This window comes from Anopheles darlingi, chromosome X (genome assembly GCF_943734745.1).
Source record: "Anopheles darlingi chromosome X, idAnoDarlMG_H_01, whole genome shotgun sequence".
Classification (NCBI taxonomy): Eukaryota; Metazoa; Arthropoda; class Insecta; order Diptera; family Culicidae; genus Anopheles; species Anopheles darlingi.
Window position 1 is genome coordinate 10,017,918 of NC_064873.1, and position 12,500 is coordinate 10,030,417.

Consider the following 12,500-nt stretch of genomic DNA (forward strand, 5'->3'; position numbering starts at 1 on the left):
ATGTGGTGCTGTTATGGAATGCTTTATAAGTTGAATAGCCTTATCTCTTCTCGACCCGGGGGGGGGGGGGGGGGGTGTAGGAGTGGGCGGGGGGATGTTAACGCGAAATAGTCTCACCATCTTCTTTCTCGTTCCTGCGACCAGAAGAGTCCCAGAAGTATGAACCCACGCATACCGCCGTCACAATACTGATAGGCGCACAGGAAGTCATCCAGCATGGCTTGGCTACAGCATCCGAGCCACTTGTTGTTTGTGCGGTTTCTCCAAACATCGTTGCGGTCCACACAAAATTAAAAGACATCGATCCCAGAAACCATACACCTTTAGCAAACACGGAGCACTACTTCGCATCATGTTTCAAATTGGCAGCGGTTATAACTCCCCTGCCTGTATAGTATGTCAAATGATACTCATCTATTATCTGGCCTGACTCCTTATTCAATACTACCGAAGAATCGATGATCGCAGCTCGCCATGAATATGCTACAAAGATTCAGAGTGGTGATCTAAATTCAACTCCCACTTAATATAAAGTAGACTATTGGTAGCATCTTGTCAGGCGTGACCATCAAATTGGGATATAATTCTAGGAAAAAAGAACAGCACATGTTTGTATATCAGCATATACAAACCTTCTGCCAGTTTGTTCGATGTTGCGCTCAAGTACCCAAAAAATTAAATGCGCTAAACATAATTATAATTATAAAACAATCTCTTTTTACCCTTAGACTCTCTACGTTTTAGTTAAAAATTGTTGTTTTTGTTTTTGTGGTATTTTAGAAAAGTTTTACAATCCCTCCTCCCCTACTGAATTTTAATTTGCTCTGCACTCTTTCACTTCGTTTTCTTTCTTTAAGTATCCAACACAACATTGATTTTAACAACGACAATTAGAAATAAATCTGGAATTATTAGAGCTGGAAAGAAAACTCGCGTTTGAGTCCTGATGAAATCGACATTTACAGCAAGGCTCCATTGTTACGATCAGATGGTTATGGTTTGATGAAGTTGGTGAAACCAGCAAAAGCTGCTGAAACCTGTTCATACCGAATTACAATGGATTGATGTGAGCCGTGCGGTTGCCGAAAGCAGATCAGAATGTCAAGTGAAACAGAACAAGATGATTTTGCTCTGCGACAACTCACCATAGCATTATTCAAAATTGTTAGTCAAATATATGAATAGCTCCAGTGCAAAGTAGTGGAGCACGAAGCTTATTCCTCAAATACCAACAACTTGTTATTGCCAATATTAATGCTTCATTTTACTGTTTGCTGTGGTAAGGTCATTGAAATATTTTTATTGATGATTTAACGAGCGTGAAAAAAATACTTGGATCTGACAAAATAAAACCATTATTATTGACTGATGTTATAGTTTTCATAAAGAGTATGGTTTTTATTAGTAAGCGACCTACGCCAAACTTTTATATGCATTTTTAACAAAGAAATTTGAATCGAATTTGAAAAAAACAAAGAAAATAGCTAAATCGAGATTAATGAGTGAATTGAATTGAGCAATAAACTATTACAACTTTTTTGGGATAAATATTTCATTTTGATAAATATTTCAACATATGGAACCATTATTATTACTATTATTCTTCAATATTTTATTAACATATATAAGGACGGGCTCGTTCGTATATGTTTAAGCATTCCTTCAATTCAATTGCTATTATATTACAAGGATTAATTTAATTGTTATTCCCATATTCATACTATGAAAATAATTACTATTGAGTGAGTACAAATGATTTTAACATGCATTTGGATGTCTTTTGAATGGCTTAAAACATGGCACGAAGGTTGCAAAATGCTCCGATTAGTAAACAAAATTGCCCAAACAAATAAAGATCAAACATTATTATTAAAACATATCTAAAAAAATATGTTAAAATATGATAAACGTACTTGTCTATTAAATATTCTAGGGAGTTATGTACTTATTTTAAAAATGTTATACGTGCAATCTTTTACTAAAGTTGTCAAAGTTTGCAATGAGGCAATAGTGCAAACGTTAAGAAATTTTGAAAGAAGCACACCACTTACGGAAATGTAAAGCAGGCAAGCAGATCAGGTGAGAGAAAAAGTGCCTTACTTCGTCATTCCCGGCTTAAAGGAAAGATCGTTGACCGAAATTTCACATTGTCACTTTATATATCAATCTTACTTAGTAAAATCGTGTCTGTGAAGTATTTTAAAAATATTAATTCGCCATCAGCAGTTAAAATGGGAGAAAAAAATGTTTATTCATATATTTTTTGCCAGAGTAATATTGGCTCACTGCGTACAAGCAACCGCAAGCCGGTGCTCACGATTTATGTTAATTTTATGTGATCAGCAAACCCCCGCTCTACTGTCTGGACGACACGCAGATTTAGTTTTGACTGAGTACTCATAACAAATCATTCGATGGTTGATATCAAATGGAATAATAAAATCAGGACTAGATTAGAAATACTTTGACATTACTTGCAACCGCTAACGCAGCTTAACTTGAGCTAGCTAGCTTAGCTTAGCTTAGCTTGACGCGTATCTCATATACTTTTTAAAAGTCAGTGCTATCTGTGTGATACATGCAAAACTCGGTAATCAAGATCAATCGAATATATGGTGCCTACTTCCCTACACACTGAAATAATTATTAACCTTTTCAGAACGTCTCGCCCATCACACACCTTCTACTCCCAGCTAGGCCTCCTAGCGCTAATAACAGGTTTTTCAAACGTATTTTCGGTTGCTCGCAGTTAATTCCATCATCAACGACATTTGACATTACATTGATGTATGCGTATATTACGAATTTGCTGTCTCAGTAGGGACACGCAGTCTTATATGCCATGCTACTACCCAGCATGGATGCACTTTGCGTGGCGGTATGGTCTCAACTCACAGACAGATCCTGGCCAGACTGCAAGGTATTCGGTTTAATTTTTTTTTAATTCCATTATCCCTTGTTGTCTGCCTACGTGTGCCTTGTTTGTGTGTGTCCTCCAATCCGGGATGGCGGCCGACGGTTGCTTCCTGCGATGTGTGAATTGTTATATGGCGGCCCCAAGAACCATATTACATTTGACATTAAGGCTTAATTCTGGGGTTGGTTGATATGAATTGACAGACATGAATCGGCGCATACAGCCTGTTTCAGAACCGGACTAATCGAAACCACCCGAATCACTCCCGGATGGAAGAACCACGGAAAGCAGTGCACTCGCGAGATTGTTGACATTTGCAATCTCGCCAACTCGAAGATGGTTCTTACAATGATGATGATGATGATGTTGATGATGATATTGCTATTGATAGTGCTTAAGAGAGGTGCGTATACTCCGGGATTGGGGCCGCAGGGATTTGCGAGAGGAGTGACCAGTGGAGGAACTGGTTTCACAAATATTGACAGCGGTTGGACTTCAGATTTCAGAATTCCTAATGAGCCCGGTTTTGAATGTGCTATTTTCCTACATTCCCAACCATGCCTTTCTTCTTCATTTTTCCATTTCTGGGCCGGAAAGAATTCCCAATTTCATCACCATGCGTGTAAAGAACGGTGACACGCCACGGTTGATAATTTTAATGGTATTTTATGGTACCATGCTTACCCACCATCAACTAGTGTGTGTGACAGTTCGGATACGATTTTGTTTATGTCCCTTAGATTAGTGTTGATTTATAGCCAATGCTGTAAACAGTGTAGGTGAAGATTAGTTTAGTGCTAGAGTATCACGTCATAGCATATCAAATTAGAAGAGTGATCTTCGCACACCGAAGGCTAACACCCCCATTATAACTCCTACATAAGCTAGCTCTCTGACCCCTTGTCCACAGTATAAGAATCTACGCCAATTTCTAAAGAATGATGGTAAAATATGAACACATCTCCAAAAAATTGTGTTCACTTTGTATCGTTATTGACTAGATATTGGCCTAGATTGATCTAGAGTGGGCAAGGGGTGATATTCAACAGATATCACAGCGTTTCTCACACACCAGTGATCTCATCGTGTCTTAATAGTTTTATTAACTGTGCTCTACCGAGTCCCGCGAAATTCCCTTCCTCTGTTGCTTCAACTGACTGGAAATACGGAAATTTGGAAAGTAAACTGGCCTGCGCGAGGCAGCGAACGAGAGGGGAGAGGCTTACTCATTACCATACGAATATGCATTTTGTCTTTGAATCTTTGGCGAATGGTCAAATATTACTGGCTGGGAGGTTCTGTATTTCTTTTTCAACCGTTTGGTTTCACATTGGAGCACCAAGTACTAATGAGGCCATGGTATAACAGTTGAATAAAGTATAAAAAATTCATTACACAAAGTATAACCAGACTATTCAGACGATTACACATTATGAAACTACTTTGGATAAGTTTCATCGAAATTTTGAACTTTATAAGATCAGCAAATCTTCTTCATTTTGAACCTTTTTAAATCATTGTTGTCGTTAACTTACAAATAAATGATGCAGCACTGTTATTTTTTAAATTACCACATGAAAGAGCAACAAGCAGATCGCCAATTACGCTTCTCTTACTTTTGTTTATATATTTTACTTAAACCCGGCATTTTCATGTTGGCCAATGCCAGAAATCTCCTCAATGTAAAAACATAAAACACGAACGAAACGAAATAATCGAATCAAACAAATAATCAAAATAGAAAACGTGGTTACCTTAACGGGAGTCTGACCCTACGCTTCAATGTACTTAAGCGCTACAAATCAGATTCGTCCTGAAGTTAAATGGAAATTGCACCCGCTATGCTGTCTGCGCACAAAACAGGAATAATTGAAACAAGCATATGCGCAGCTCGGAAGTATAAAACAATCGACGGTGAGGTGACAGCGCGATAGCACTTCGAGCACGCGTGCACCATGCAACGGCGTTTTGAATGGTACACGTGGTTGGTACGCGTTGAACTTCTCTGGACTTTCTCTGGTTCTGTACTAACCCTTTACAGCAAGCGAAAATTCGGCGTGAATAACTTCGAGGTCGTTGCATTAGGCTAAGGTTGCTATCTTGTGGATTGTGCGCAATGAGTTTGTAGAAGGCTTTTTGAAAAACAATATCATTTTCCAATCAATCAACAATCAACATTTTTTCTATTAACACTTTTTCATGTTTCCACTAATAGATCTGGAACGTACCCAAGGTACGTTCTAATCACAAAATTTTCAAATCTTCACAAACAAATCTTCCTATTACACTTTACTTTGTTAATATCGGTAGTAGTTCTCATTCTCTCCTCTCACCTCCCCCCCCTCCCCCACCCTTTCCATAATTCCTCACATACCCGCCTGGAAAGTACGTTTCACATACAGTACATTGGTTTAATGGTAATGGCAAACGATTGACTCCAATGAGCTGTGATCGTACTGACCGAGTGGCGCAATGCAGTGCCGCATGCCGTAATCTTAGTATAATGCTTCGAAACAGGGTCGATGTCAGGACGCACCTGAAATTTTAATCAATTTGTGACGAGCACCTCCACCTTATGTCCAAGAAAACGATCAGACGATAGTAAAGAGGTGTGGGATGGTGGTGGTGTTTCTCTGCCAAGACGGCCTAGGCCTAGAATGAGCTGCTCCCCCAAAATGCGACCGAACGTGTCTCGTTAATTGGTTCATCTATACTTGCTTCGAAATCGTGAACACTCGATCGGCGGCGCACCCAAGGTGATTACCAATACGGAACGAGAATTTGTGCTTGATTTTCGACGGTAAGCAGTTGTTGGTTCATGTACACTTAAATAAACGAAGTATAAGCATAGTAGAAGTTTTTCTCCTTATCGAGGATATAAGACAAATAACAATAACAAAAATCCAGCAATATCTAGACAAATCAATCTATTCTTAATCATTAGTCACTAGGCACTACTGCTACACAGCTACTGTAGCTACAGCTATGTTTGATTGTTGATGAATCCCAACAGGCGTGGCGTAAGTTTTATTGATTGGTTTGAACACAGTATGATGATTTTTAAACTGGAATTCCTTCCGTTAGCTCTTAGTACATGTCCCTGCCCACGTGGACGTTGGCCGCAGGATATTAGTCGTACGCAGACCATCACTAAACTGGAAGGTTCGCCCTTCATGCTTCGTCCACCAGGCACATAAAATAAACATTTGAAAAACTCATTGACTTACTCAATCTATTGAAGTCGTTCGCAAACTAAATTTTCAACGGACACTGCTTCATCTACACAAGCAAAATGAACAAGTAATGTCACGATAGAGCAAAAGACACGTTTAGACGTTGGGCGCGATTCAAAGTGGAGGCCGCGGAGTGGCTTGCTCGACGGATAGCAAAATTTAAACTGATCCATTCGAGCAACTTGCAGGCCGCCTTTATTTTTTTTTGAGACTCTCCCTTCTCTTCTATCCCCATTGCGTTACGTCCATCTGCTACGGTAACTTCCTTCACTCCGTTGTATGCGACGACATGCTATAAGATAGAGAGAATCCTTAATCGCTCCTTCCCTTTCAACTGCGCCCTTCCATTTCAGCATATTCTGCCCACCTATACCTCTCCATAAACCCAATACGAGTCGCACGCACACGCATATATGGACTTTAAATTGTTGGTGTTTTTCTCTTGTGGTCCGTTTTTGTCGTCAACTGCTCTCAGACCTCTTTTCACCATCTTCCAACTTATCTTAAGACCTACGACAAGTGTTTGAGCTTTCCACTGGTAGTAAAGTGAATTACGTCTAAAGGTAAGCCGGGTAGGACCCTTGATACTATAAAAAGTGCCGAATATGAGCATTAATCGAAAAAAAACAATAGAGATAGCGAGGGAGAAAGGTAAAACGAACGCGTGATAAGAAGAGCGGGAAAGAGCGAGACAGAAAAATAAAGAGAGGGAGAGGATCGATTCAGAGAGAGAGAGAGAGAAAAAAAGAAAGAGAGAGAGAGAGCAAGGAAGAAAAGTGGCAGAGAAAGAGAGAAAAGTTATCTTTTTTGTGTAGTCGCAATAGTAGAAGCGTCAGCGAAGGGATAACGTCGCATCTGAGTACTCATCCTAGTAGGATTACATGTGTGGAATCGAGGATCACTTGATTCGGTCGCTCCTAAGGTATTTAGAAGGACAAAAATAAAGAGAAAATGTAAAGGAGCGAGAGAAAAAGAGAGAATGATATAGAAAGAGCTGGAAAGAATAAAAAAAATTATGAGTATACGAAGGATACCAAAGGATCTATCAGGTAAAGTATAATATTGTATTATTTCATTATAATGTTATGGTTTTTTATGTTTATGGTCCAGAAAGAAAACAAAATCACCCTATTCCCCACACTTGACATATCTTGCGGGTTTGTCTCTAACTAAACAAGTAGTATCAGTACCAGTCGTCCCAGCAATCTTTGGCCTTTGAAGTTGTCGGAATCCAGAATGCGAACCACTGTTGTTCATCGGTGTAGTTTTTTAGACTTCCTCTTTGTCCACCAGATTCCGGGAGCGTGAGGTCGTTAACCTTTTCGGATTTCTGTGCAAACTACTACCTGAGAACAGGATTTGAGACCAAATGCACAAACAGAGAACGTAATGCTGTGTTTTCAATGTTATTTGTTTTCTTATGCTCTTGGATAATGTTGTACCCTCTGCTGGTTGGTGCACTAGGCTAAGCCTACTTGGCCTTTTTGGCAACGTATTCGACATCTAAGCTACTTAGTTGCACGTGTAGGATTTATTGGGGGTTTTAAAAGTTTAATAAATTATGTTTTATTACTTTTACTTACAACACTTAGTAGCTCTTACCATTACTTTTATGTACAGCCAGTATATATATATATATATATATATATATATATATATATATATATATATATATATATATATATATATATATATATATATATATATATATATATATATATCATATTATATATAATATTATATATTTATGTTATATATTCCATAGTTGTGGTGAATACAGTGTTGTGCTAATGTCTACAATAACTATTTTTGATCGTTATACCACAAGAAGGAAGTATGTACTTTCAGAAATATGGTGTGCACTGTAGTTTTGAGAAAGATTTTCATGTTTCGGGATTTATATATTTTTTTTTGCAGTACAGTAGCCTATTTATATTTTTGCAGTACAGTAGCCTCTCGGCAGTCGAATGAGTAAATAGTTTAGGAAGAAATATGTGCAATCGTTCAATATCTTAATCTATAACTATATTTTTTTATTTATCAAGAAAATAATGCTTAACAGTCACTGTATTTTTGCATAACTTCACCAGAAACCAAAAACGGAACCGAAATAATTACACCGTAATTCAAATATTACGCCACAATTCATTTTTTCCGGCTCCACACGCCTTTGGATGCGGCAGTTGCGGCCATCCTGTGATTTTACACGGATCGTAGTAGCTGCTGCATCCTATGTGTGGCAGGCTTGAGGCCGTAGCATCAGCAAGAAGCGATGGAATGATTCCAAAACATGAAAAAAAAAATCTCAAAACTTCAGTATAGCCCATATGTCGACAGTATATAGCTTTTCCGTCTTGTGGTATGAAAAAGCAGCTTGAATACGACAACCGAAATGCTGCTTGTAATGAAATAAATAAACCATAAATGAAATTAGCACTTATATTTTCGTGAATTTTATTTTATAGTGATCAAAAATAGTTATTCTAGACATTTGTACAACACTGTACCATTAAACCATTGTATGCATGATGCGGTGGCGGCAAGTGTGATTGCATTTTCCATTATTAGTTTTGAAAGAACGAAAAAAAAGCCGCAGAATTGTTGACGAGAACTGGCGTGTATATTGCATATTCATACCGATAATCATGGCAATTAAGTATGGTAACATTTTGGAAAATTGAAAGATTACCAGATAAAATGTCGTTGAATGTTTTATGTCGAGGATGAAATTCGGTAAAAATTGGCGTTCTGAACTAGACAACACAAGACAACCACCCAAAATATACCAAAAAGCATACAAAAGCGTTTAACGGATCTCCTAATCTTAATCCGATCAAAAATCTGTCAACTAACATCTATCTATGACTGACACCATAAATTATCATTGTAAAGCAACGGCTAACATATCGGAAGAATGGGGCTATATGAGTTACTGCGTATTCCCTAATTACATTTAACAATCACTGGTGAAAGCTAGTGAATTTGGAACCTTCAGCATATTCAGCCGTAAACAAAAACTACGGACCTACGAAGCACTAACCAGTACTTATTCCGGAACGAAGTCTTCACATGAAATCGAATTAATGTACATCGAAAAAAGATTACGGTACCTATTCCTGTGATAGGTAACGCCTGAACGTGTTCTAACAATGGTGTAAATGCCTCAGGCCTTAGCTATCGCCTTACTGGAATAGACCCCTAAATTTTGTATTTTGCCCACGTAAGGGCTCTTTTTTATGAGCACCGTGTGCGAAACATGAACAGTTTATAGATGAACTATCGTTTATCGCATAACTGTACGAAGTGCAAGTTTTCCCAAAATTTTTAACTGCCTATTCCTTTCAATATTTCAAACATAACATTTATGTTTGAAGCCAAGTATATAAATATTACCAATCCAGCGTTTTGGGCTTTCTCCATGTTGCCATCAATTGATTTATAATTTAGCGTGTTTTAGTGCTGCGATCGTAAAATAGCATGTAAGCGGAGCTGTTCAGCACCTCTTCGATTGGAACCTCACGAACCACAGCATCTGACGTGTAGTACCACCTGTTACGGAGAGACGAAACCTACGTTATGAACACTGTCTTTACCAATAACATGCTTACCATATAAACTAACTACGTTTGAACTTACTTGTAAGAATTTCGCAGTGCTCCTCTCCTATAAGTCACGAAGTGACCTTCGTTTGCCTCGCCGGAGTGCACTATAACGGCAAGAAGTCGGTAAAGATTCCGCGGGAACATAGCACCGAATGTGTAAGAACTGAAATTCATGTTAGATGCCACCCCACCGTCGCTAGTTCCACCGTAATAGTCCGGTTGGCTATCAGCCATTTGGCTCCCCGTATCTTGTGGCGTGCCGTTCATTCCGATGTGGTATAGGGAGGAGGTGCTACCCCATGGTGTACCGATATTGCTGTTCAAGCCAGGCTGCACGAAGCTATACGGTGCCATGGACAATGTTTCTGGGAAATGCACATTGTCAATTCGCTTCTGTGCTCGTCCAACACTTGCGTGCCACGTGGTGCGAGCTATATGTATGCACAGACAGGCGGGCAATTTACTAAAGGTGAGTGTTTTCGTGTGTGTCTCAGTCTCACCACACGTTCCACATAGTACCGCAGCGATAGATTCCGGTTGTATGAAGTCAGATAGAAGATTTCCAAGCCCTAAACCAGGTGTAACAGTCGATGGCAAAGGGAGCGTAATGCTGTCAAATTTGTCGTACCGTACAGTCGATTTATGGCCGCACCCGGAGCAACACAACTGGCTTCCAAGTCCGCCGCGAAATGGATGCGGTATTTGGTTCTGCTGCCGATCACTCCATACTGAAACTCGGCCAGGTCCACGATTGAGCCTCTCGAGAGAGCGATATGAGACCGAATGTTGATTGTGACCGGGCGCCTGCAGCAGGTTGTCTGTTTCCTGACACGATGGGTGACTAGATGCACCCAAGGCGGCTGTAATCAATGCAGATGTGCCGTACTCGAGCGCCAGCGAGTTGTCTTGCGATTCTTCGTGCTCAGTACACACAGAATGCGGCGAATCTGGAGTGTGAGCTTCCGATCGAGAGTAGCGCATCAAGTTAGTCGATTCGCCGTACTCGGCGTTACAGAAATCCGATAGCATTGCGCTAGATGGACGGGCAGGCATCGTTGGGCATCCTTTATCATAATCGAGCGCATCCGAGAGACAACCAATTTTGCGCGGCTTCGAAACTTCTTCCTCAAGCGAATTAAGCAACACCAACAGTAATTCATGGGCGTCATGTTCCTCTGGCGAGATAACCCAGCCTAACGAATTCAGAGCCCGGATTACAGCACCCGGTGCGTAGGGATCGCCTCTCAGTGTAGGATGGGTCCCGTTTACCACTTCTAATACATTTTGCAGAGATGATACGAGGCTCTTCTTCTCCTTTGTATTATGCAGCTGTAGCCAAGCAATGAAGTGAGGGCAGGCGGCTAGCGCTTGTAGCAAAGTGTTAAGGAAGCAAGTTTTACCGAAGTTATGAAGACCAGCAATCTGTCCGCGACGTTGACGCAATCTCGACGTGCCTGCAATATAGTAAGTTTACATACATCATACAAAGATCCTATCAATCGACCAAAGGATGGACCCTTAAATTTAGGTCCATTCACTCCCCCCCCCCTCCCCCTTCTCACATCCTCCGCACTATACAGTTATGCTGCGACACACCAAATGGATGCAAAGGAATAAAAGGGAAAACCAGAAGGTACCTACCCGAAGGGCCCCAAAAAACGAATGCGCCTACAACAACAGCCGCTGTTACGCCAGCGGCCATCAATAGTTTCTCACTTTCCATATCAGCTTAAACGAGTAACATTGTTTTAAGCCCGCAGGACAGTTATCGAATACTTTCAGATGTTATTTTCCGAAGTAAAACTGATCATGATCGTTCTTAAATTAAAGGAAAGTGAATAGTTCACACTGATTCTTAGTTTCCTAACACATTTCCGCGAGCTGCGTGTTGCTATCTATATCGATTGGTTCCTTACCTACAACGAAAGAAAAGTTCTTCGATTTGTTTTTTTTTTGTAATTTATAGGCCGTGCTACACGACGCGTAAAAGCAAAGTGTGCAGGTCCTGCCACACGAAGTATAATAGCTACGATACACGAAACGTAAAAGGGTAAAAGACTGAAATAGGCCCCACCACTCACGGTGAGCTACTGAGTGACCGAAAAAATCGTTAATTACCACTTTTTAGATAAGCAAACCTTCATAAAAATTTGCGGAAACGTAAATAAATGTGGTAAAAGACTGAAATAGGCCCCCCCACTCACGGTGAGTTACTGAGTGACCGAAAAAATCGTTGTTTTACTGGTAAAATGTAACTTTTCTACCCCTCCCCCCTCCCCTAATACATTTATTTACGTTTTCGCATATTTTTATGAAGGTTTGCTTATCTAAAAAGTGGTAATTAACGATTTTTCCGGTCACTCAGTAACTCACCGTGAGTGGGGGGGCCTATTTCAGTCTTTTACCAAAGACTGAAATAGGCCCCCCGGTAAAAGACTGAAATAGGCCCCCCCCACTCACGGTGAGTTACTGAGTGACCGAAAAAATCGTTGTTTTACTGGTAAAATGTAACTTCTAAAATCGTTAATTACCACTTTTTAGGTAAACAAACCTTCATAAAAATATGCGGAAACGTAAATAAATGTATTAGGGGAGGTGGGAGTGGTGGAAATGTTACATTTTACCAGTAAAACAGCGATTTTTTCAGTCACTCAGTAACTCACCGTGAGTGGGGGCCTTTTCAGTCTTTTACCGAAAAGTTACATTTTACCAGTAAAACAGCGATTTTTCGGTCACTCAGTAGCTCAC

At 39.9% G+C, this 12,500-nt stretch overlaps 3 protein-coding genes across 4 annotated transcripts in view; all 3 read right to left on the reverse strand.

Moving 5' to 3' along the window:
* The window catches only part of LOC125954308 (uncharacterized), a 1,697-nt gene extending 1,675 nt beyond the window's left edge, over positions 1-22 (reverse strand). The window contains exon 1 of one of the 2 annotated variants that reach the window (XM_049684509.1): positions 1-22. This exon is cut by the window's left edge and continues 340 nt beyond it. The gene's annotated coding sequence lies outside the window, so the exon portion shown is untranslated. The other variant, XM_049684501.1, reaches the window with a different exon arrangement.
* The window catches only part of LOC125954295 (uncharacterized), a 12,958-nt gene extending 6,685 nt beyond the window's left edge, over positions 1-6,273 (reverse strand). Inside the window, exon 1 of the mRNA XM_049684478.1 lies at positions 6,145-6,273. The gene's annotated coding sequence lies outside the window, so the exon portion shown is untranslated. The remainder of the gene's footprint in view (positions 1-6,144) is intronic.
* A 1,649-nt stretch (positions 6,274-7,922) lies between these two features.
* Positions 7,923-11,684, reverse strand: LOC125951666 (ubiquitin carboxyl-terminal hydrolase 30 homolog). Its single transcript, XM_049681052.1, has 3 exons — positions 11,394-11,684; positions 9,787-11,206; positions 7,923-9,699 (listed from the first exon to the last, which is right to left on the reverse strand). Exons 1-3 carry the CDS (start codon positions 11,473-11,475, stop codon positions 9,594-9,596), a joined length of 1,608 nt encoding a protein of 535 aa, XP_049537009.1. The 5' UTR covers positions 11,476-11,684; the 3' UTR covers positions 7,923-9,593.
* Between the last annotated feature and the right edge of the window lie 816 nt (positions 11,685-12,500).